The following is a 26,899-nucleotide window of genomic DNA, read 5'->3' on the forward strand; positions in this document are numbered from 1 at the left end:
TAGAGAGGATGCTGTACATATTGACCAGAGTTGTTCTTCAGCTACATCTAAATGTTTGCCCCCTCAAGGTAGGCAAGAAACTCAACCAGGTGTACTAGCTCAGGGGTCTCCAACCTTGGTCCCTTTAAGACTTGTGGACTTCAACTCCCAGAGTTCCTCAGCCAGCTTTGCTGGCTGAGGGACTCTGGGAGTTGAAGTCCACAAGTCTTAAAGGGACCAAGGTTGGAGACCCCTGTACTAGCTACTATACTGATAGTCCTCGACTTACAACACTTCATTTAGTGACTGTTCAGAGTTACAACAGCACTGAAAAATGTGACTTATGACCGTTTTTCACGCTTTATGACCATTGCAGCATCCCCATGGTCACGCAAGTGATCAAAATCCAGGCGCTTGGCAACCGACTCATATTTATGACGGCTGCAGTGTCCCAGGGGGTCATGTGATCCCTTTTTGCGACCTTCTGACCAGCAAAATCAACGGGGAAGCCAGATTCCCTTAACAACCGCGTTGCTCACTGAACAGCCGTAGTGATTCAGTTAACAACTGTGGCCAGAAAGGTTGTGAAATGGAACAAAACTCACTCAATAGCAACAGAAATGTTGTGTTCGGTTGTGGCCGTAAGTCAAGGACTAACAGACTCTTGCAAGATTTGAAAGTATTTTCCCCTCTCCTTTCTCTTCTACGCTCCGGAAAACTAGGGAGGGTCCCTTCTGAATTTTTTTCCCACACCCTCTCTCCTTCTGTAGGCTGGGAAATCTTGTCCATGCTGTTTGTTCAGTCTGCAGCTCTTCCTCCTCCCTCAAGGTCATTCTCACATACCATTCTCTCTAGATAGCTACAAGTTCCCCTTCACCTAGGCTTAGGAATTTCTTGGCGTGTATCCAGCCTTCCCCCGATAAACCAGACAGGAAACCTGTCTCGATGAACTAAACTTCTATTTTTTTTTATTGTAAAGTTACATTAACGGGCATCTCACAGGCCCGAAGGTACAAATTGCTTGAGCAATTAAGGTTGGCCCTTCCTCAATTTCTTCCTCTAGTTGCTAATCTACTCGGGACCCCTGTCGCTCTTGTCCGATTGTGTCCTAAGGTAAAGGTAAAGGTTCCCCTTGCACATACGTGCTAGTCGTTCCTGACTCTAGGGGGGCGGTGCTCATCTCTGTTTCAAAGCTGAAGAGCCAGCGCTGTCCGAAGACGTCTCCGTGGTCATGTGGCCGGCATGACTCAACGCCAAAGGTGCACAGAACGCTGTTCCCTTCCCCCCAAAGGTGGTCCCTATTTTTCTACTTGCCTTTTTTACATGTTTTCGAACTGCTAGGTTGGCAGAACTGCTGGGACAAGTCACGGGAGCTCACCCCATTATGCGGCGCTAGGGATTCGAACCACCGAACTGCCGACCTTTCGATTGACAAGCTCCGCGTCTTAGCCACTGAGCCACCACGGCCCTATTCAACTGAGGCAGCATCTTTTCCGCTCGTCCCCCAACATCTCCACATATTCCATTACGTCGTGCCATGGATCAGTTTCATTCTGATCCCATTCCTGCACCCCTGGCGCAGCAGAGTGAATGCATGAAACATACTTTACAACAGAACTATAAAGGTGTAGGGATCAGGGTCCCTATGCAAGGACAGGTGCAGTGCCCAGATGTTTCCATCCATTAGGCCCAGCATCTCTGTCTACACTGCAGAAACAGGATCAAACCACTCAATGTAGAGCTATAACCTTCTACATTCTGGAGTCTACATTCAGTGTAGAATTGAGTCTCAACATCAATTCTACATTCAGTGTAGAAAGTAGAAGGCTAACCTTCTACAGTTTACATTAGGAGTCTTCAACCTTGGCCATTTTAAGCCTGGAGGACTTCAACTCCCAGAATCCCCCAGCCAGCTTTGCTGGCTGGGGAATTCTGAGAGTTGAAGTCCTCCAGGCTTAAAGTGTCCAAGGTTGAAGATCTCTGGTTTACATTGACTGACACTGAATCATCTACTCTTCGTCCCCTTCTGTCATATCTTCATTTTGTGGGTGGTTCTGGGAGTCTTAAAAAGCTTCTAGGTTATCCTTACCCTAGAAATTCAGGAGGAGGAAAAAATAAGCTTTCTACCACTACGAGGACAAAGTTCAAGTGACCATCAGAACCTACAGTAGTGGCCAAAATTGTGGAAACCTTTTGGGAAAAGTGTATTTTTGACGTTTGATGGCTAATAACCCCATTCTAAATAAACTAAAATAAACATTCCACTGATAGAATAGCCCAGACCTTCACCCAATTGGAAATCTATGGAGCCGACTAAAGAAACTTGTTAGTCAGAAGCGACCCAGCAAAAAAAACCAGTTAATAGAAGCAATCCTTCAATCTTGGATTCATATTAGAACAGCTGCAGAACTAAAAGACTTGGTTCAATCCATGGGAAGACGTTGTAAGGCCATCATTCATGCTAAAGGTGACCCAACTAAATATTCACTGACATGGTGATCATTTTTGTATCTTTCATTTTTTCTATGGTCATAATTTTTGGATATCTCATTTTTTTTCTACACTTTACTTCTTTATACTGTAACTGCAATTCTAATAGCAAATCCTTCATAAAAGATATTGCATTACATTCTTGATTAAATTCTCTTTCCATTGATGTATAATTTTATGGTACTACTCCAAAAAAAAAAAAAGTGGTGTTATTAGCTAGTTTTAGAAAATACTCTTTTCCCAAAAGGTTCCCACAATTTGGGCCACTACTGTATTTCACCAAGATGGCAATTGCTAACCTAAGTAACTGTAGCTCTTCGGTGTGTTCTAGTCCCAGAGCTATTAGAACTGCAGAAAAAACAATTGCTACCAACCTGCCTTCCATTGAGGACCTGTATACTGCACGAATCAAGAAGAGGGCCGTGAAAATATTTACAGACCCCTCGCATCCTGGACATAAACTGTTACAACTCCTACCCTCAAAACGATGCTATAGAGCACTGCACACCAGAACAACTAGACACAAGAACAGTTTTTTCCCGAAGGCCATCACTCTGCTAAACAAATAATTCCATCAACACTGTCAAACTATTTACTGAATCTGCATTACTATTAATCTTCTCATAATTCCCATCACCAATCTCTTTCCACTTATGACTGTATGACTATAACTTTGTTGCTGGCAATCCTTATGATTTATATTGATATATTGACCATCAATTGTGTTGTAAATGTTGAACCTTGATGAACATATCTTTTCTTTTATGTACACTGAGAGCATATGCATCAAAGACAAATTCCTTGTGTGTCCAATCACACTTGGCCAATAAAAAATTCTATTCTATTCTATTCTATTCTATTCTATTCTATTCTATTCTATTCTATTCTATTCTATTCTATCGTCGTCTTCTGAGAACTATCTTAGATACTTTAATTCAGATGCAAGATCATCTGATGGGTTGCGATCCATCAGATGATCTTGGAATAGTACCATAAAATTATACATCAATGGAAAGAGAATTTCATCAAGAATGTAATGCAATAACTTTTATGAAGGACTTGCTGTTAGAACAGCAGTTACAGTATAAAGAAGAAAAATGAAACAGGTAGAAAAAACGAGATATACAAAATTGATCACCCTAGAAAAAACGATACAAAAAGTGGAAGCTTATGATATTAAATTGCTTTGGCTTTTAAACTGCCTCAGGACGCTCGGCGTTATAATGCCCCAACAAATCAAGAGAATATTGGATCCAATTGTTCTTTTAAATTCTTGGAATTTAATGGAAACTTAATGACAAGAAAGACATGACAGCAGTGTTTCAGTATTTGAGGGGCTGCCACAAAGAAAGGAGGGAGTCAACCTATTCCCCAATGTCAGTGGTGGGTTGCCCCCGGTTTGGACCAGTTCTTGCGAACTGGTAGTAAAACCAGGGGAGGCTCCGCCCACCGACTCTGACGTCATCAGGAAGTCGATCCCGCTGTGCGATCCCGCTGCGAACTGGTAGTAAAGGTAAATAAGGGCCTCTGGTGGCTCAACAGACTAAGTAAGTCTGTTATTAACACAGCTGCTTGCAATTACTGCAAGTTCAAATCCCACCAGGACCAAGGTTGACTCAGCCTTCCATCCTTTATAAGGTAGGTAAAATGAGGACCCAGATTGTTGGGGGCAATAAAAGTTGACTTCATATATAATATACAAGGGATAAAGATTATTGCTTAACATTGTAAGCCGCCCTGAGTCTTCGGAGAAGGGCGGGATATAAATTCAAATAAAAATAAAATAAAAATAAATAAATAAAGTAGAACTCACCCCTGCCCAATGTACCAGAAGGCAGGAAGCAACGGATGGAAACTAATCAAGCAACTTAGAAAGAACTAAGGAGAAATTTCCTGATAGTGAGAACAATTAATCGGTGGAACGACTTGCCTCCAGAAGTTGTGGATGCTCCAACGCTGGAGATTTTTAAGAAGAGATTGGCTCACCATTTGTCTGAAGTGGTGTAGGGTTTCCTTACCTGGGCAGGGGGTTGGTCTAGAAGACCTCCAAGGTCCCTTCCAACTCTGTTGTTCTATTTTGTGTTTTATGTCTCCTGCTCTGAAGTCACCTGGTGATTCAGAAATATGTTTTCACCCCCACCTGCACGACGAGGTTGTTCCACGGACAGCCATCCGCAGTGTTTTCGCCATTTCGCAGTGTTTTCAACTCCTACCCTCAAAACGACGCTATAGAGCACTGCACACCAGAACAACTAGACACAAGAACAGTTTTTTCCCGAAGGCCATCACTCTGCTAAACAAATAATTCCATCAACACTGTCAAACTATTTACTGAATCTGCACTACTATTAATCTTCTCATAATTCCCATCACCAATCTCTTTCCACTTATGACTGTATGACTATAACTTGTTGCTGGCAATCCTTATGATTTATATTGATATATTGACCATCAATTGTGTTGTAAATGTTGTACCTTGATGAACGTATCTTTTCTTTTATGTACACTGAGAGCATATGCACCAAGACAAATTCCTTGTGTGTCCAATCACACTTGGCCAATAAAAAATTCTATTCTATTCTATTCTATTCTATTCTATTCTATTCTATTCTATTCTATCGTCGTCTTCTGAGAACTATCTTAGATACTTTAATTCAGATGCAAGATCATCTGATGGGTTGCGATCCATCAGATGATCTTGGAGTAGTACCATAAAATTATACATCAATGGAAAGAGAATTTCATCAAGAATGTAATGCAATAACTTTTATGAAGGACTTGCTGTTAGAACAGCAGTTACAGTATAAAGAAGAAAAATGAAACAGGTAGAAAAAACGAGATATACAAAATTGATCACCCTAGAAAAAACGATACAAAAAGTGGAAGCTTATGATATTAAATTGCTTTGGCTTTTAAACTGCCTCAGGACGCTTCGGCGTTATAATGCCCCAACAAATCAAGAGAATATTGGATCCAATTGTTCTTTTTAAATTCTTGGAATTTAATGGAAACTTAATAACAAGAAAGACTAGGGGGACATGACAGCAGTGTTTCAATATTTGAGGGGCTGCCACAAAGAAAGGAGGGAGTCAACCTATTCCCCAATGTCAGTAGTGGGTTGCCCCCGGTTTGGACCAGTTCTTGCGAACTGGTAGTAAAACCAGGGGAGGCTCCGCCCACCGACTCTGACGTCATCAGGAAGTCGATCCCGCTGTGCGATCCCGCTGCGAACTGGTAGTAAAGGTAAATAAGGGCCTCTGGTGGCTCAACAGACTAAGTAAGTCTGTTATTAACACAGCTGCTTGCAATTACTGCAAGTTCAAGTCCCACCAGGACCAAGGTTGACTCAGCCTTCCATCCTTTATAAGGTAGGTAAAATGAGGACCCAGATTGTTGGGGGCAATAAAAGTTGACTTCATATATAATATACAAGGGATAAAGATTATTGCTTAACATTGTAAGCCGCCCTGAGTCTTCGGAGAAGGCGGGATATAAATTCAAATAAAAATAAAATAAAAATAAATAAATAAAGTAGAACTCACCCCTGCCCAATGTACCAGAAGGCAGGAAGCAACGGATGGAAACTAATCAAGCAACTTAGAAAGAACTAAGGAGAAATTTCCTGATAGTGAGAACAATTAATCGGTGGAACGACTTGCCTCCAGAAGTTGTGGATGCTCCAACGCTGGAGATTTTTAAGAAGAGATTGGCTCACCATTTGTCTGAAGTGGTGTAGGGTTTCCTTACCTGGGCAGGGGGTTGGTCTAGAAGACCTCCAAGGTCCCTTCCAACTCTGTTGTTCTATTTTGTGTTTTATGTCTCCTGCTCTGAAGTCACCTGGTGATTCAGAAATATGTTTTCACCCCCACCTGCACGACGAGGTTGTTCCACGGACAGCCATCCGCAGTGTTTTCGCCATTTCGCAGTGTTTTCAACTCCTACCCTCAAAACGACGCTATAGAGCACTGCACACCAGAACAACTAGACACAAGAACAGTTTTTTCCCGAAGGCCATCACTCTGCTAAACAAATAATTCCCTCAACACTGTCAGACTATTTACTGAATCTGCACTACTATTAATCGTTTCATGGTTCCCATCACCAATCTCTTTCCACTTATGACTGTATGACTATAACTTGTTGCTGGCAATCCTTATGATTTATATTGATATATTGATCATCAATTGTGTTGTAAATGTTGTACCTTGATGAACATATCTTTTCTTTTATGTACACTGAGAGCATACGCATCAAAGACAAATTCCTTGTGTGTCCAATCACACTTGGCCAATAAAAATTCTATTCTATTCTATTCTATTCTATTCTATTCTATTCTATTCTATTCTATTCTATTCTATTCTATCGTCGTCTTCTGAGAACTATCTTAGATACTTTAATTCAGATGCAAGATCATCTGATGGGTTGCGATCCATCAGATGATCTTGGAATAGTACCATAAAATTATACATCAATGGAAAGAGAATTTCATCAAGAATGTAATGCAATAACTTTTATGAAGGACTTGCTGTTAGAACAGCAGTTACAGTATAAAGAAGAAAAATGAAACAGGTAGAAAAAACGAGATATACAAAATTGATCACCCTAGAAAAAACGATACAAAAAGTGGAAGCTTATGATATTAAATTGCTTTGGCTTTTAAACTGCCTCAGGACGCTTCGGCGTTATAATGCCCCAACAAATCAAGAGAATATTGGATCCAATTGTTCTTTTTAAATTCTTGGAATTTAATGGAAACTTAATGACAAGAAAGACATGACAGCAGTGTTTCAGTATTTGAGGGGCTGCCACAAAGAAAGGAGGGAGTCAACCTATTCCCCAATGTCAGTGGTGGGTTGCCCCCGGTTTGGACCAGTTCTTGCGAACTGGTAGTAAAACCAGGGGAGGCTCCGCCCACCGACTCTGACGTCATCAGGAAGTCGATCCCGCTGTGCGATCCCGCTGCGAACTGGTAGTAAAGGTAAATAAGGGCCTCTGGTGGCTCAACAGACTAAGTAAGTCTGTTATTAACACAGCTGCTTGCAATTACTGCAAGTTCAAATCCCACCAGGACCAAGGTTGACTCAGCCTTCCATCCTTTATAAGGTAGGTAAAATGAGGACCCAGATTGTTGGGGGCAATAAAAGTTGACTTCATATATAATATACAAGGGATAAAGATTATTGCTTAACATTGTAAGCCGCCCTGAGTCTTCGGAGAAGGGCGGGATATAAATTCAAATAAAAATAAAATAAAAATAAATAAATAAAGTAGAACTCACCCCTGCCCAATGTACCAGAAGGCAGGAAGCAACGGATGGAAACTAATCAAGCAACTTAGAAAGAACTAAGGAGAAATTTCCTGATAGTGAGAACAATTAATCGGTGGAACGACTTGCCTCCAGAAGTTGTGGATGCTCCAACGCTGGAGATTTTTAAGAAGAGATTGGCTCACCATTTGTCTGAAGTGGTGTAGGGTTTCCTTACCTGGGCAGGGGGTTGGTCTAGAAGACCTCCAAGGTCCCTTCCAACTCTGTTGTTCTATTTTGTGTTTTATGTCTCCTGCTCTGAAGTCACCTGGTGATTCAGAAATATGTTTTCACCCCCACCTGCACGACGAGGTTGTTCCACGGACAGCCATCCGCAGTGTTTTCGCCATAAGAAGGAAACAAAAGGAGACTTCTTGTGTGTGTGTGTGTGTGTGTGTGACATGAACAGAGACGAGGTAAAGAATGCAGAAATATCCCAAAGTTTAGATTTCTTTCTCTTTCTTTCTTTTTCTTTCTTTCGTTTTTTTGTTTTTTAAAAAAGAGATGAAGTGTTTAACATTGTGTTCAGCAAACGATCCCGGCTCCCGAGACAAGGCATTGTGACTTTGATAAATCGAGCGGAGTTGAGTGACACGTTTGCACACGCCTGAAATTTTTGCAATTGTATAACGCTAAACAAATACAGGCTTACCCCCCCCCCCTTTTCTTTATTTTAATAGGCTCGGAGTGCGCTTTGAGAGAAAGGGCCTCTCGTTCTTTTTTCTTCTCCTGACCGACTGTTTATTCTGCGTAATGGAAATGGAATCAGCGAGAAAGCTTAAATAGATATCTGGGGCAGGTTTTGGGGGAGGTTAAAGGCAATTACTGGGTACTGTGGGTCCTTCCTTCCTTCCTTCCTTCCTCCCTCCCTCCCTCCCTTCTTCCCTCTTTCTTTCTTTCGTTCTTTCTTTCTTCTTTCCTTCCTTCCTTCCTTTCCTTCCTCCCTCTCTCTCTCTTTCTTTTTTTCTTTCTTTTCTTCCTTCCTTCCTCCCTTCCTCCCTCCCTCCCTCCCTCCCTCCATCTTTCTTTTTTTTCTTTCTCTTTCTTCCTTCCTTCCTTCCTTCCTTCCTTCCTTCCTTCCTTCCTTCCTTCCTTCCTTTTTTTTCTTTTTTTGCACCTTCTCCTCCTATCTATTCTTTTGTTTGTTTGTTCAAGAAAACTGCTTATGTTATATAGCTCTCGTAGAAACAGAGAGAGTTTACAGGGTAAATTAACAATAAAAAGATACATAAGAGAAAAATGAGTCACATTTAATGTGAATTGGTTGTAAGTTTACACGGGAGGCAAATGTGTGTGTCGGTGTGTGTGTATTATATATATACCTTCTACCACCGCGCCATAGAGAGTGTATTTTAACTTACTGCACCTGTGTCTGGTTTGCCAATTGCACAGTGGCAGATAGGGCAGCGCTCCAGAGGGTCAACGTCATTGCCCAGAAGATCATATTGGTTGCCCTCTCCCCTCTTTGGAAGAGCTTTATAGCTCCCGCTGCCTTAAGAAAGTTCAAAACATTCTTAAAGATCCATCTCATTCTGGGCACCCCCTTTTTTTTTTTTTTTGAACTATTACCATCTGGCAGCCGGTACAGGGCAATAAAAACAAGGACAAATAGGCTGAAAAACAGCTTCTATCCCAGAGCAGTAACTATATTGAATTCTACTATCTAGCGCAACATTAATGCAATGTCAGGGGTTTTCAATTCAATTGTATAAAATGTGGGGTGTGTGTGTTTTTAATGTATAATGCACAGCAGGTGTCAGCAACCTGTGGCTCCAGAGCCGCATGCGGCTCTTTGGGTCCTCCATGTCAAGTGATCCCACCACTGGCTGGCCCCACCCATTTCACTCTCTTCCCCTCCCCTCCCAGTCACTCCTTGTCTGACCTGAGAAGGTAAGGATGATGGCAAGGGATAGAGAAGCGGCCAGGGCAGAGACAGAGAGATACAGAGAGAATGGGAGAGAGACAGACATAGAGAGATACAGAGAGAGAAGGAGGGAGGGAGAGAGAGAGATGTCAAAAGGGTTTTGTAATTCCCGGTGTTTTTTAACAACCGGTTGTCTGTCCTAATAACTAGCTGGGTAGGCGTGGCTAGGGGGTGTGTCATGTGACTGGTAGAAGTGAGTGACGTCGAGTTGGCCACGCCCACCCAGGTTTTGTGGCTCCCGGTGTTTTCTTTTCTGTGGGAAATGGGTCCAAATGGCTCTTGGAGTGTTTAAGGTTGCAGACCTTAAGGTTGTATGCTGAAGATGGCATTTAATTTTGTTGTACGAGGTGCAACGACCATAAAGCGAACTAAACTGCGTTTCCTGAATGACGCTACTGAAAATTCTGCCTTCTCCCCAAAAAATAAACAGAAGCCAGAATGCATCTTTGCATGAACCGAACAGCCACTGTTAAATTTCACACTCTTATTCTTCCAAAACGGGATTTTTTTATACTAGGGACAACGATGTTTGCTTGTAGGGACCTGTTGTTTTTTCCCCCCCAGACTTTCTCAGAGTGCTAGAAGGAGATACAGCTAGTTGGATCAATGTTGCTCCCCCCACCTCTACCCCCCCACCCTCAAGTCAAAACCTCCTGTTTACAAAGCTGGCTGTCTCAGGAATTAAGTCCTTTTGACGGGGTTTGCAAGGGGGATGCATTAAAAGCAAAATTCCCCCCCCCCCCCGTCTCAAAAGAATAACCAGATCAGCCACTAAGAGCCCAATAAAGAAGAGCGAACTTCCATCGCTAAATCCTGGTTAGACGTTCCGCTCTTTGTGAGCAAAATGTTTTTCTTGTAATCCGTCTAAAGCAGACTGGCCAATTGCCAAACTCTGTGTCTTAACTAGTTAGCAGATTCTGGCGGTGCACCGCATTTAATGTCGGGTTGCTACGCGTCACTCCCTTAAGACTCAAAGGGTGCACTTGCGGTGGGAGAAACCCTGCATGGGAGGGCTGACATGGACTCTGCAGGGGTCAGGGGTCTTATGCCCCATCCCCACAACGGACGTGATTGGTTTCGTGGGGTTGCTTTGCATTTCAGGTAGCTTTGCCTGAAATCTATGTGAATCTTGGAATGGGTGGCGTTTCATAGTTTTAACAGGATTATATTTTTTATTTATTTGTTGGTTGGTTTGTCGAGTGCGTATTAGATAATATATATAAGTATAAGCGTGAATTGAATACATAAAATGAATACAACCAAAGGGAACATTAGGACAGGGACGGTAGGCACGCTGGTGCTCTTATGCACGCCCCTTACAGACCTCTTAGGAATGGAGTGAGGTCAACAGTAGACAGTCTAAGGTTAAAATTTTGGGGGTTTGGGGATGAAACCAGAGTCAGGTAGTACATTCCAGGCATTGACCACTCTGTTGCTGAAGTCATATTTTCTGCAGTTTGGAGCGGTTCACTTTAAGTTTGTATCTATTGTGTGCTCTATTGTTGTGGTTGAAGCTGAATATATATTTGGCTATATGTGGCTTTTAATTTTTGATTGGGAGCTGGCCAGAATTGGATGGGCAGATATATATGTGTTTTAAATAAATGGATAGATGATAGATAGATGATAGATAGATAGATAGATAGATAGATAGATAGATAGATAGATAGATAGATAGATACTGTAGATACTGTAGATGGATGGATGGATGGATGGATGGATGGATGGATGGATGGATAGATAGATAGATGATAGCAAGATAGATAAATAGTAGATAGATAGATAGATAGATGGATGGATAGATAGATAGATGATAGCAAGATAGATAAATAGTAGAGAGAGAGAGAGAGAGAGAGAGAGAGAGAGAGAGAGCAAGGTAGATGATAGATAGATGATAGATAGACAGACAGATAGGTAAAGATAGATGATAGATGATAGATGGATAGATAGATAGATAGATAGATAGATAGATAGATAGATAGATAGATAGATAGATAGATAGATAGATAGATAGATATAGAGAGCAAGGTAGATGATAGATAGATATAGATAGACAGACAGATAGGTAAAGATAGATGATAGATGATAGATAGATAGATAGATAGATAGATAGATAGATAGATAGATAGATAGATAGATAGATAGATAGATAGATAGATAGATAGATAGATATAGAGAGCAAGGTAGATGATAGATAGATGATAGACAGACAGACAGATAGGTAAAGATAGATGATAGATGGATAGATGGATAGATAGATAGATAGATAGATAGATAGATAGATAGATAGATAGATAGATAGATAGATAGATAGATAGATAGATAGATAGATAGTTCTGGAACACTGACAGAGCATTAGATGATTGGGGGGTGATGAACAGAGAATTCTCCATAGGAAATGGCAGAGAACCCCTTTTCGGCTACTGTTTTCCTATACAGCTGGGACTATCAGAGGCTCAGAGCGCAGGTGAGAAACTAGGGACTCACCTTTGTCAGTTCCATTTTGGTGCACTGGAGAAGACACCGGATTTCTCGACCGAGCGAAGGCGCTCATAAGAGGTAGGGCTCCTGGTCGGTGATTCCTAGGCCTGTCACAGGACGGGGGGGAAAAAAATCAAATACTCTGTGATTGACTCATCTCTCACTTCAAGCTTCTTGTAGAGGGATACTCTATTTTTGTATGAATTGTATTTTTGTAGGAGCAGATTAAGTTCCGTATTTGAGTCCAGCCCGGGATGGACCAATTAATTAATTTATTACATTACTTAATTAATTGGAGGACAATTGATCAGTGGAACAGAAGTTGCCTGCAAAAATTGCGGGTGCTCCATCAATGGAGGTTTTTAAGAAGAAATTGGACAGCCACTTGTCTGGAATTGTATAGGCCCTATACTATAGGGTCTCCTGCTTGAGCAGGGGGCTGGACTAGGAGACCTCCAAGGTCCCTTCCAACTCTGTCGTTCTGTACTCTATTCCAGTGGTCCCCAACTGGTGGTCCGTGGACCATTGGTGGTCCCCGAGAAAATTTTGGTGGTTCGCAGAAAAATTATTTGCATTTTTTTACACTGCACTAAATCAGGGGTCCTCAAACTACAGCCCCTGGGATGGATACGTGCAATGAACGTTTGTGTTGCTGCAGAGAGTCTCCCCCTTTGGGGTCTTCTTGTGTGGGTTGGAGGGAGGGGGCAGAAATTCTGACTTGGGGTCTGCTTCAGCCTCCTGGTGTGGGGCTTGGGGTGAAGGCTGGAGGGAAGTGCTGCTGGTGGCGAAGAGCTGGAGGACCTTGTTCCAGTGGGACAGCATCATGGCCTGGAACTGGCTGACCATCTCAGCCCACTGAGCCTCCAGGTGTCGGTACCTGGCCTTGCACTCCCGCAGGCCTTCCCTCTGCTTGGAAAGCTTATGCTCCTAGTCCTCAGTGAGGTGCTTCTACTAAGCCTCCTTCTTGGTCAGATCCAATGTGAACTGAGCCGTTTTGCCAACTCTTTCTCGTGGTGGCTGCTTAGCTCCAGCAACTGCTTCCTGTTGGGTCCCTAAGGAGTCCAGGCGGGCAGGCGAGGAGTGGCTGGGAGGGGAGGGGAGGGGCGAGTAGAGGCCGGCGAGGTGCCCCTCGACATGAGTGACATCGAGTTGGCCACGCCCACCTAGTAACATGACCCTCCTAGCCACGCCCACCCAGCCGGTCATTAGGCAGATCCTATTAGTGGTCCGCGGGATTTAAAATGATGAACTTAGTGGTCCCTGAGGTCTGAAAGGTTGGGGACCCCTGCTCTATTCCACGTTGAAGAAAAGAAGAACAAATGAAACTGGCTTACCAATCTTCAGGATCGCAATCCCGGAATCCTTTTGCAAATGGATTGCTGGCAATCTTAAGCTGGGTTATCTGAAAGGAGAGAATTAGGGAAATGGCTTTAGAGTCATTTTACGACTTCTTTGCCCCCCGCTGTTAAGTGAATCCTTGCGGTTGTGAAGTTAGCAACACAGTCGTTCAGTGAATCCGAAATCCAATTTTTTTTTACTACCAGTTCTGTGGGCGTGGCAGGGGAAGGATACTGCAAACTCTCCATTTCCACCCCGCTCCAGGGGAAGGATACTGCAAAATCCCCATTCCCTTCCCACTCCAGGGGAAGGATACTGCAAAATCCCCATTCCTACCCCACTCCTGGGGGAAGGACACTGCAAAATCCCCATTTCCACCCCACTCCAGGGGAAGGATACTGCAAAATCCCCATTCCCACCCTATTCCTGGGGGAAGAATATTGCAAAATCTCTTTTCCCACCCCACTCTGGGGTGGTATTTGCCGGTTCTCTGAACTACTCAAAATTTCCGCTACCGGTTCACCCGAACCTGTCAGAACCTGCAGGATTTCATCCCTGCCTACATGACCCCGCGGCACAGCAACCGTCATAAAAAATGAGTCGGTCGCCAAGCGTCTCAATTTGGATCACGTGACCCCAGGGAGACTGCCACAGTCGTAAGGGTGGAAAATGGTCCTAAGTCACTTTTCTTCAGTGCTGTTGTAACTTCGAACAGTCGCTAAACAAACAATTGTAAGGTGGAGACTACCTCTATTTACATGTAGCTCTTTTAAAAACTGCCACGGTCATTTTTTGCTGCTTTTGAATGCCCATCTATGGATTGTCCACTCAAGTTTCTCAACTTTAAATTGTTTTGCTTGTAAAGCTGTAAACTTTGCTTAGAAAGGGGCTATAATTCCTGGCTTGAGAGTAAGTTTAAGACTTAAGGGATATTTTTGTTATGAGACTGAATTGTGAATAGAAGTTAATATAATTTAAATAAGGATGTTGAGTTAAGACAGAGATATTTAGAAGTAGAATTTGTGTAAAGAGGTTAATTAGGATAGAGATACTGATGTAGAAAAACTAGGATTGAAATTTTGATGTGCTTGCCTTTGTTTGTTTTTTGTGTGTGTCATGGGGTTTTTTTTGTACTGTGTATTTTAATGTGTGGAAATTTAATAAATATTTAAAAAAAGAAAGAAAGAAAGGGGCTGTAAAAGCACTGTGAAACAGCATATAAGACTAAGGGCTATTGACTCAGCCTTCCATCCTTCTGAGGTGAGTAAAATGAGGACCCAGATTGTTGGGGGCAAGAGGCTGACACTGTAAACCACTTAGAGAGGGCTGTAAAAGCACTGTGAAGCGATATATAAGTTTAAGTGCTATTAATCTTCCTTCCTTCCTTCCTTCCTTCCTTTCCTTCCTTCCTTCCTCCCTCCCTCCCTCCCACCCATGGTGCGCAGTGGTTAGAATGCAGTATTGCAAACTAACTCTGCCCACTGACAGGAGTTCAATCCTGATCGGCTCAAGATTGACTCAGCCTCCCTTCCTTCCAAGGTGGGTAAAATGAGGAGCCAGATTGTTGGGGGGCAATAGGATGACTCTGTAATCCACTTAGAGAGGGCTGTAAAGCACTGTGAAGCGGTATATAAATCTAAGTGCTATTGCTATTGTCCGTCCTTCCTTCCTTCCTTCCTTCCTTCCTTCCTTCCTTCCTTCCTTCCTTCTACCCACCCACCCACCCACCCATCCATGGTGCACAATGGCTAGAGTGTAGCATTGCAGGCTAACTCTGCCCACAGCCATGAGTTCGATCCTGACTGGCTCAAGGTCAACTCAGCCTTCCGTACTTTCAAGATCGGTAAAACGAGGACCCAGATTGTTGGGGGCAAGAGGCTGACATTTGTAAACCGTTTAGAGAAAGCGATAAAGCATTGTGAAGAGGTATATAAGTTTAAGTGATATTGCTATTCCTTCCTTCCTTCCTTCCTTCCTTCCTTCCTTCCTTCCTTCCTTCCTTCCTTCCATCCATCCATCCTTCCATCCATCCATCCATCCATCCACCAGTCCACCCATGGTGCACAATGGTTAGAATGCAGCATTGCAGGTTAACTCTGCCCACAGCCAGGAGTTCGATCCTGACTGGCTCAAGGTCGACTCAGCCTTCTGTCCTTCCGAGGTCGGTAAAACAAGGACCCAGATTGTTTGGGGAAAGAGGCTGACTCTGTAAACCGCTTAGAGCGGGCCGTAAAGCACGGAGAAGCGGTATGTTAAGTCTAAGGGCTATTGCTATTGCTCTTTCAAATCTAATTCCCAGCACAAGGACAGAGGCCTCTTTTAAGCTTCTGATCTGTTTTGAAAAGCCCGTATTATCTGCAAAAATTATCCCTGTCATATCTCCAGACCATCACTGCGGTATATTTATTTCATTCACGGGGAGGTGGGAGAAGAGTGAAGCAAGGGAGGGACATTCCCTCCCCCTTCCTTTATAACCCCTTTATATTTAAACAAATCCAGGGACAAAGTATAATGATTGTGAGTTTCCGGAATGGGTTGAAAAACAAACTTTAAGCCCCTCGGTGACAGTTCAGCCCTTCGAGGTCAAAGTGATAGAAAGCAGAAGAGAAAAATAAGCAGCTGTTCTAAGCGATCAGAGAGATGCCAGGCTGGGAAAGGCTTCTTAAAGGGGCAGCTTTCCTTCCAGCCCCGATCCCATGGCTCCCCGTTTTCTTTGTGCTCCATCACTGCTCCTTCTCTCCTCCTCCTCCCCCTCCTCTTTCTCCTCCTCCTCCTCCTCCTCCTTCACCTATTATGGAAAAATTCTTCTCCTCTTCCACCTCCTTCATTGTTGCAATTCAATCTTCTCCTTTATGAAAAGAAATGTCCTTCTCTTCTTTCTCCATTATTCTGAAAACACCTTCTCATCCTCCTTCTCCTCTTCCTTCATTATTCTAAAAACATCTTCTTCTCCTCTTCTTCAATTATTCTGAAAACTTCTCCTTCATCTTCTCTTTCTCCTTCTCCTCTCCTCCTCTTCCTCCATTATTCTGAAATCTTCTCCTTTTCCTTCTCCTCCTCTTCCTCCTCTTCCTTCTCTTTCTCCATTATTCTGAAAACATCTTTCTCTTCCTCCTTCTCCTCCTCCTCCTCTTCCTCCTCCTCCTCTCCTCCTCTTTCTCCATTATCCTGAAATCTTTTCCTTCTTCCTCCTTTTCCTTCTCCTCCTCTCCTCCTCTTCCTCCTCCTCTTTCTCCATTATTCTGAAATCTTCTCCTTCTCCTTTTCCTTCTCCTCCTCTCCTCCTTCTCCGCTCCTCCATTATCCTCAAATCTTTTCCTTCTTCCTCCCTTTCCTTCTCCTCCTCACCTCCTTCTCCTCTCCTCCTCTTCCTCCATTATCCTGAAATCTTTTCCTTCTTCCTCCTTTTCCTTCTCCTCCTCCTCCTCTTTCTCCATTATTCTGAAATATTCTCCTTTTCCTTCTCCTCCTCTCCTCCTCTTCCTTCTCCTCTTTCTCCATTATTCTGAAAACATCTCTTTCTCTTCCTCCTTCTCTTCCTCCTCTCCTCCTCTTTCTCCATTAATCTGAAATCTTCTCCTTCTCCTCCTCCTCTCTCCATTATTCTGAAAACATCTCTTCCTCCTCCTCCTCCTCCTCCTCCTTCTCAAAGAACATGGTTACCGGTTTTCTTATATTTAGCAGGAAAGGCACACCTTCCTTCACTTGGAAATGGTACATTTGATGTGTACCAGATCAGATCAGATTCAAGGCGTGTTGTGGTCCAACAGCAGCCTGTGGAGCTGGCAGCAGAGTTGGACAGTGAGGAGGCTGGGGAGGACGATGGGCCAGTCCTGGAGGCTGGGGAAGGTCCGGACGAGGGCTCTGCGTCGGAGGCAGAGATGGGGCCAGGGCCATCTGGGAGCGATGTGCGAACTCCAGAGGTGGACAGCAGAGAGGCAGAGGAACAGGAGGAACCTGTTCCTAGTGCACGCATGCGAAGAGCTGCCAGAAGGCAAGAGCAGCTAAAGCGAAAGGGACACCTTGGGAGTAAGGCCAGGAGATAATTGGCCCTTCCCATAAGGCTAAAAGGGCAGCAACGGCTCTTGGGCTCTTTGTAGGAAAGCAACGTTGCTATGTTTGTTTCTAGTCGGCATCTCTTGTTTCTAACTTTGTGGGGCTTTGCCAAGAAAAGCCTTAGGCAGGGTGCCAAAGAAGACAAAGGTTTGTGATAAGGCCAAAGGACTTTTTCTGAAGGACTTTGTTTTGGAATTAATCTGGACTAAGCTGAGAATGAAGTAATTCTCAGCTGTTCTAACAAAATACGTTCATTTAGGACTGATTGCGTCTGGTAATAACTACTTGGGCCTAGGTCGCAACACGGAGCGTGTGCTCCCACCGAAGCAAGAGTTTTGTGGTCCACTAGGAGGAAGCAGGAGATCAGTGGCAATTTCCCCGTCCCAGTGACACCATGGAATACTTCTGAACAAGTTTACTCATTGTCTTCCCCCCAACCCCAAGCACCTTTCAAATCTAGCACAGCCCCCAAGACTTCTTTCCTATTTCTTCCGCGTAATGTTCTTGGTGGATTTTTTTGCCTTTCTACCCTAACGGACAACTCTGGGATTTTCTGGTGGTCTCCTATCCTAGTCCATCCCCGCTTTTGAACAACCCACTGAAAGCCAGTTTGGCACTGCCACCTCCTGGGAGGATTTTGACTTCCTGGGAAGATTAATTTGGGGGCCATTTTTCCTTGTAAGAGGGAAAAAATTCAAAAGAGTCTTTGATTCCATAGACATTTAAGAAATTTAAGATTCCAGCTGACCAATTTGAACTGATATCTTTTCGGCCGCATTGTAATTGAATGCATACAAAATATCATGATTCCTGACCTAAGAAAACCTTTGCATATCTGACAGCCAATTTGGTCTAGTGGTTAAAGTACCAGCCTAGAAACTAGGAGTCAGTGAGTTCTAGCCCTATCTTAGGCATGAAAGCTGATTGAGTGACTTTGAGCCAATCACCAGGAGATGGTAAGTTCTAGTCCCGCCTTAAGCCTGAAACCCACCTGGGTGATTTTGGGCCAATAGCCAGAAAACGGAGAGTTCAAGTCCTGCCTTAAGCATGAAAGATGATTGGGTAACTTGCCAATCCCTCTCTCTCGGGCCAACTCACCTCACAGGGCTGTTGTGATAGTGAGGAAAATAGGAGGAGGAAGGGGTTTTGGATATGCTCACCACCAATGAGTTATTCATAAAACTAATAAAGGCAGGATACAAATAAACTAGTAAAATAAAGATAAGATAGATAAGATATAAGATAAGATAAAATAGTAAAATAAAATATTAAAATAAGATACAATACAATTAAACATCGTATTCGTAAAACTAATAAAGGCAGGATACAAATAAACTAGTAAAATAAAGATAAGATATATAAGATATAAGATAAGATAAAATATTAAAATAAAATATTAAAATAAAATACAATACAGTTAAACACCGTATTCGTAAAACTAATAAAGGCAGGATATAAATAAAATAGTAAAATAAAATTAAGATATAAGACATAAATATGAGATATAAGATATAAGGTATATAAGATAAAATATTAAAATACAATACAATTAAACACTATTCGTAAAAGTAATAAAGGCAGAATACAAATAAAATATTAAAATAAAGATAAGATGTAAGATATAAGATATAAAATATATAAGATAAAATGTTTAAATTAAATTATTAAATTAAACAGCTCTCTACTCTATGCATGCACCACCAAAGCAAAATATTCTGGTGCACCATTCAGAAATGAAGTGGACTTTTCACTATTATTCTAACGCAATTTTTCCCCCCTTTGGTGTGTGTGTGAATTGCGTTGGTGAGGGAGGAGAAGGGATGGGAGCTGCCTACGGTTCCTCCGATAATACGGGGAAGATCAGTTTAACCGAAGTCGTGCTGTTTTGCCAATTTTGCGGTGGGGGGTGGGGAGGGAAAGTAGAGATCTTTACTGTCTCTAGAAATCAGGCCTCCCAGGGTGATCAAATTCCTTCAGAAAGCCATCAACGGATTTAGCAGATGAAATGCTTAAGGAAAAGCAGAAAGAAGGGAGATAACTCTTCAGACAGTCTACAGGACTTGCTGGAAATGCAAAAAATGTACATTATTTGGCTGCAGAATAGCTGTGCGGAAAAGAGCGAGTCTCTTGGATAAGCCTCCCAGAAGGGACCTTCAGAGTGGTGAACATGGTTTCTCAAGCTTGACGACAACATTAAGATGTGTGGAGTTCAACTCTCAGAATTCCTCAAATGGGTGGACTTCAACTCCCAGAATTCCCCAGCCAGATTGCTTTAAGATATATGGACGTCAACTCCCAGAATTCTTAATCCATCATGATGTAAAATATATGGACTTCAACTCCCAGAATTCTTAATCCATCATGATGTAAAATATATCAACTTCAACTCCCAGAATTCTTAATCCATCATGATGTAAAATATATGGACTTCAACTCCTAGAATTCTTAATCCAGCAAGCTTTAAGATATATGGACGTCAACTCTCAGAATTCTTAATCCATCATGATGTAAAATATATCAACTTCAACTCCCAGAATTCTTAATCCATCATGATGTAAAATATATGGACTTCAACTCCCAGAATTCTTAATCCATCATGATGTAAAATATATGGACTTCAACTTTCAGAATTCTTAATCCAGCAAGCTTTAAGATATATGGACTTCAACTTTCAGAATTCTTAATCCATCATGATGTAAAATATATGGACTTCAACTCCTAGAATTCTTAATCCATCATGATGTAAAATATATGGACTTCAACTCCTAGAATTCTTAATCCAGCAAGCTTTAAGATATATGGACGTCAACTCTCAGAATTCTTAATCCATCATGATGTAAAATATATGGACTTCAACTCCCAGAATTCTTAATCCAGCAAGCTTTAAGATATATGGACTTCAACTCTCAGAATTCTTAATCCATCATGATGTAAAATATATCAACTTCAACTCCCAGAATTCCTAATCCATCATATGGTAAAATATATGGACTTCAACTCCCAGAATTCTTAATCCAACAAGCTTTAAAATATATGGACAAGAACTCCCAGAATTCTTAATCCAGCGAGCTTTAAGATATATGGACTACAACTCCCAGAATTCCTAATCCAGCAAGCTTTAAAATATATGGACTAGAACTCCCAGAATTCTTAATCCATCATCATGTAAAATATATCAACATCAACTCCCAGAATTCTTAATCCAGCAAGCTTTAAAATATATGGATTACAACTCCCAGCATTCTTAATCCATCATGATGTAAGATATATGGACGTCAGCTCCCAGAATTCCCCAGCCATCATATTTTAAGATGCATGGACTTCCAGAATTCCCCAGTCAGCCTGTTTAAAATGTGTGAACTTCAACTCCCAGAATTCCCCAGCCGCCAGCATAGGTAGGAAACTCTTGAGAGCTGGCCGGGAAAAATTCCTCATGCTTGGATTCTGGGATTTGAAGTCCATACATCTTAACGTCACCAAGGTTGAGGAGCACTGGTTTAGAAACTGGCCTCCTTTATAGCAGGCTAACTTATTTTATTTTATTTATTTAAATTTTATTTATTTATAATAAACGGCTTCTCCGTTGTCAAAAGGTCGCAAAAGTGGATCACAAAACCTCAGAACATTGCAACCGTCATAAATACGAACCAGTTGCCAAGCGTCCGGATTTTGATCAGGTGACCACGGGGGGATGCGCCAATGGTTTTAAGCGTGCAGAACGGTCCTAAGTCACTTTTTGGGGGGCGCCGTTTTCACTTTGAACCAGTGGTGAAATTCAAAATTTTTTACTACCGGTTCTGTGGGCTGGCTTGGTGGGCGTGGCTTGGTGAGCATGGCAGGGGAAGTATATTGCAAAATCTCCATTCCCACCCCACTCTGGGGCCAGCCAGAGGTGGTATTTGCCGGTTCGCCAAACTACTTAAAATTTCCGCTACCGGTTCTTCGAACTGCTCAGAATTTCCGCTAACGGTTCTCCAGAATCTGTCAGAACCTGCTAACGGTTCTCCAAAACCTGTCAGAATCAACCCCTGCTTTGAACCATCATTAAGTGAACTGTTGTAACTGGAGAACTATCTGTAACCTACTTGGCTTCAACCCTTGGCTGCAGAGACAGGGAACATCTCCAAATCCTCCAAATATTTCTCTTTTTACACAAATAAGGCTCCCCCGCCTCCCTCTGTTTCTGACTGATTTGAAGCATTCAAAGTCGCCTCGGAGTTGGGCTTTGCCAATTTCATGGGTTCTTTGTTGTAGAGACGCGTTTCCCATCTAGTCTTCTGGCATTGATAATATGGGGAAGAGGGGGTGTCACATTAGACACAAGCAATCCATAATCCTTGGAGCCTGGCGATAAAAGGACTTTCAGGCTCCACGGGCATATTCTGGGCACGGAGATCTCCCAGATGTATTAAACAGATGCAGTGAAGTAGTGTTTTTATCCCCAGCTGCAGCTTCACGCAATTGTTTTGCCCCATTGGGAGACCGTAATTGCGTCCATGGGAAGCTGATAAGAACAATACTCTTCACGCACACATCTGGTTTCTGGGTCACCAGCTGCACATAGGCGTCCCATATCATGGTGAGGAGAAACCTCTAAGGTTCCAGATGTTACCAAGCTGAAACCTCTAGAACCTGTCGTGATCAACGCCATCCCTCGGGGGCTATCAAGAGTTTGATGCGCCTTAAGCTCTAAGCACTAAAGAGGAGTAGAGATGATGGAGAGAAAGAATTGCCTTTTAAATATTAAAGTAGCCTGACTAAACTGAAAGAGGCAGAGATAAAATTAGGGGAAATATTAGAATATCAATTTTTATAGAATGAATAAAAATAATAGAAAGATTAGATACCACTTTATAATGCCTTGGTAAGGCCACACTTGGAATATTGCATTCAGTTTTGGTCGCCACGGTGTAAAAAAGATGTTGAGACTCTAGAAAGAGTGCAGAGAAGAGCAACAAAGACTATTAGGGGACTGGAGGCTAAAACATATGAAGAACAGTTGCAGGAACTGGGTATGTCTAGTTTTAATGAAAAGAAGGACCAGGGGAGACATGATAGCAATGTTCCAATATCTCAGGGGTTGCCACAAAGAAGAGGGAGTCAAACTATTCTCCAAAGCACCTGAAGGCAGGACGAGAAGCAATGGGTGGAAACTAATCAAGGAGATAAGCAACTTAGAACTAAGGAGAAATTTCCTGACAGTTAGAACAATCAATAAGTGGAACAACTTGCCTGCAGAAGTTGTGAATGCTCCAACACTGGAAATTTTTAAGAAAATGTTGGATAGCCATTTGTCTGAAATGGTGTAGGGTTTCCTGCCTCGGCAGGGGGTTGGATTAGAAGAGTGTGTGTTGTGTTGTGTTGTGTTGTGTTGTGTTGTGTTGTGTTGTGTTGTGTTGTGTTGTGTTGTGTTGTGTTGTGTTGTGTTGTGTTGTGTTGTGTTGTGTTGTGTTATGTTATGTTATGTTATGTTATGTTATGTTAGAACTTTACAGATGGTGGGCATTTTGTTTTATGTATGTTTAAATAATATAATGAGGATTACTTAAATTTAATAAATCTGAGGTTATTAACATTGTTAGTGTGAATTGGATTAATATGAATTATACGCAGAAACAACTTTGCCTATACATAATAGAGAAATGTTTAGATTGAACAGGAAAGATAGAGATGAAGATAAAGATGAGCAGTTAGGCATTTTTTGCTTATGTATATTTAAACATTATCATGAGGATTACTTAAATTTGATAAATGTGATAGAGATTATTAATAATTACTGCGAATTGGATTAATATGAATGATACCCAGAATCAGTGTTGAAATCCAATTTTTTTTTTCACTACTGGTTCTGTAGGCATGGCTTGGTGGGTATGATGTGGCTTGGTGGGCATGGCTTGGGCGTGGCAGGGGAAGGATACTCCAAAATTCCCATTCCCTCCCCACTGTAGGGGAAGGATATTGCAAAATCTCCATTCCCACCCCACTCTGTGGCCAGCCAGAGATGGTATTTGCCGGTTCTCTGAACTACTCAAGATTTCTGCTACCGGTTCTCCAAACTGCTCAAAATTTCCACTACCGGACTTAAAATTGGCCATACCAGCAGGGCACCAATTTAATGGGTTAAGGTAATGGGTTAAAGCAGTGGTAGGATTCAAGTAATTTAACAACCGGTTCTCTGCCCTAATAATTTCTTCCAACAACCACTTTGCCAAACTGCTCAGTAAGTTAACAACCGGTTCCCCCGAAGTGGTGCGAACTGGCTGAATCCCACCACGGGGTTAAAGGAAGAGGTATAAAATTGATAAGCTTTTTTCTAGAATGTGCTTTGATGTTTTCCCATCAGTTTGACTGGTGAGAAGGTTTCATGGGATGCCCTATTTACGTATCTTACATAAAAGAAAAGATGAGCGTATCTTTTCTTTTATGTACACTGAGAGCGTATGCACCAAAGACAAATTCCTGGTGTGTCCAATCACACTTGGCCAATAAAAAATTCTATTCTATTCTATTCTAAAATTCTATTCTATTCTATTCTATTCTATTCTATTCTATTCTATTCTATTCTATTCTATTCTATTCTATTCTATAATAGATATAACTTAATACGGAATAAATAACTTAAAACTTATTTATTCCGTATGGCTGGACTAGCCTGATTCTTATTTTTATTGGATGGGTTTTTAAAATTCTGTGATTTTACGGGGAAGTACGTTTTTTAATATTTTGGGCATTTAAATTAGTTTTTTAAGGGATGTTTTTTAATTATTGTGTGTATGTATATTTTATTTGCCTGTTCACCGCCCTGAGTCCTTCGGGAGAAGGGCGGTATACAAATTAAAATATTATTATTATTATTATTATTATTATTATTATTATTATTATTATTATTATTATTATTATTATTATTATTATTATTATTATTATTATATTCTAAATAAAATAAAATTCTTACAGAGATGAGGGGTCCTTGGTGCTCTCTGAACTGTGTTGTTTTCTTGTGGACGTTTCATTACCCAACTACGTAACATCATCAGTAAAAAAAAAAACCAACAAAACCCACTCCCTCTTAGCACTGATGATGTTCATAAGACGGGAAGTCCTCACCATACGACCAGAATCGAGTCCAACATTTCTGCAGCTAAGCGAGACATTTGTTAAGTGAGTTTGGCCCCATTTTATGACCCGTCTGGCTGCAGTTGTTAAGTGAAATCACTTCAGTGGTTAAGTTAATAACGTGGTCATTAAATGAATGTCTTCCCCGTTGGCTTTGCTTGTGAGAAGGTCGCAAAAGGGGACCCTCCCTGGGACGCTGCAACCCGTCATAAATATGAACCAACTGCCAAGCATCTGAATTTTGATCACGTGACCTTGGGGATGCTACAATGGTCATAAGTGTGAAAAATGGTCATAATTCGATTTTTTAGCAACATTGTAACTTCGAACCGTCACTAAATGAACTGTTGTAAGTCGAGAATGACCAATAAAGAAATTTGATTGGTAAAACAGATCCAAAAATTAGTTTTGATTTTCTTTGGGGAGGAGCACATCAAATGCCCAACCTAAAAGGGTATATTTGTAAATAAAATATTTATTTTTCCCCTCCCCGCCTGACATCTATTCAGGTTGGCATCCAAAACTTGTATCCCTGTTTTTCTTTTCCCAGCTGAGATGGGTGAAGGAACCCCATCGAGACCTCCACAGAGTTGCTAAAACTAACTTGTCTAATGGAGCAGGGAGTCTAATTGGAATGTGCAAGATTTGCATTGCAAACCGCCTTAATCAAGGGTGGGATTGAAAAATTTTAGCAACCAGTTCGCTGCCCGGTTGCTGGGTGGGTGTGGCCATGGGGGCGTGGCTTACTCAGCCTCCTGCACCACGGCGGGGAGAGCTTTTCGCCCTCCCCAGGCTACTGAGGCTTTCAAAGAGCCTCCTGGAGGGCGAAAACAGCCTGCCCTGGGCACCGGAGGCTTTCCAAAGGCCAGAAACAGGCCCATTTCTGGACTTTCAGGACTTCCAGTAGTCCCATTTTTCACCCTCCCAGAGCCTCCACGCAGGCCCTGCATTTATCTGGCATCCAAAACGTGATGCGTAGAGACTCCTTGGAAGGACAGGGTGGGGTAGGCGGAGTCAGCCAGTCCTTGCAGCTGCCAGATTAAAATTAACATCCGGTTCGCCCGAACTGGTCTGAACCAACTGAATCCCAGTTGGTTCAGACCCAGAGGACCCAGATTGTTGGGGGGCCCAATAAGTTGACTTTGTAAATATACAAATAGAATGAGACTATTGCCTTATACACTGTAAGCCGCCCTGAGTCTTCGGAGAAGGGCGGGATATAAATGTAAACAAAACAAAAAACAAAAAAAAATCCCACCCATGGCCTTAATTCTTCCCTCCAGGTCTTCACATCTGAGATGATTTAAACAGGAACGTCTGTCGCCTTTAAGAGCTTTGCACCAATTTCCCCCTACACATACACACGCACCAAAACAAGCAAAGTCTGGTTGATTGACTGCACCCAACAATCTCCTACCTTCTCTTTTCCGGCTCTTCATCCATCATCTGGCTAGATGGAGATGTGTGCTGGACAGGGGAAGGTGGCTTTTTAAGGCAAAGGGAGGGGGGAGCAGGCAGGGGGGGGGGTGGTTGGTTGATAAACGACGTCTTGGAAAGCCTGTGTCTCCCTTAATGAGTTCCAGATACTCACCCGATGGTTTTGATAGGCTGTGACGGCGGTGAATCGGGTCTCCTCGAAGACGAAGGTCTTAAAGTTCTCCTCCGCGTACTTCTCGCTGTCTTTCCGCGGGTCCACGTAGACCACGTGGAAACGGGGCTGGTATCTGTGCATGGAGTTCAAAATGATCTGAATGACAAAACGAGCAAGGGAAAAATCGTATAACTGGTCCATTCGGCCACACCGACGAGGTGGTAGCGATGAGAAAGAGAGAGAGAGAGAGAAGGACACCCATAAAATGTTCAGGTTTAGGAGAAATATGGACTTCAACTTCAAAACTCAAGTTTGGTTCTTGCTCCGCTCAGCTTGGCAAGAAGGGGATGGGTGAATCGTCCGCCATGTTGGCTGGGGATGATGGGGATGCTGGTGTCACGCAGTTGTCGAGTGTGGTTTCTCGGCCTTGATGACTTGAAGATGCGTGGACTTCCAACTCACAGAATTCTGGAAGCTGACCTCCATGCCTCTTAAGGTCACCAAGGTTGGAAAAACCCCACTTGAGAACTTTGCAACTGCCTGACACAACAGGTGTCCACCATGTTGTTTCCAGCCAACATAGTGGAGACCTCACCCATCATCTTCTTCTGAACATTCAAAA

At 42.4% G+C, this 26,899-nt stretch overlaps 1 protein-coding gene across 7 annotated transcripts in view; it reads right to left on the minus strand.

Moving 5' to 3' along the window:
• The window catches only part of TBX1 (T-box transcription factor 1), a 105,992-nt gene that overhangs the window by 54,685 nt on the left and 24,408 nt on the right, over positions 1 to 26,899 (minus strand). For 6 of the 7 annotated variants that reach the window (XM_058158663.1, XM_058158662.1, XM_058158664.1 and 3 more), the window contains 3 exons: positions 26,278 to 26,433; positions 13,514 to 13,581; positions 12,186 to 12,286 (listed from right to left, as the gene is read on the minus strand). In XM_058158663.1, coding sequence (XP_058014646.1) covers positions 12,186 to 12,286; positions 13,514 to 13,581; positions 26,278 to 26,433 — 325 coding nt within the window. Of the gene's footprint in view, positions 1 to 9,054; positions 9,267 to 12,185; positions 12,287 to 13,513; positions 13,582 to 26,277; positions 26,434 to 26,899 lie in introns of those variants that run through there. The other variant, XM_058158661.1, reaches the window with a different exon arrangement.

Source organism: Ahaetulla prasina, chromosome 15, assembly GCF_028640845.1.
Source record: "Ahaetulla prasina isolate Xishuangbanna chromosome 15, ASM2864084v1, whole genome shotgun sequence".
Lineage (NCBI taxonomy): Eukaryota > Metazoa > Chordata > Lepidosauria > Squamata > Colubridae > Ahaetulla > Ahaetulla prasina.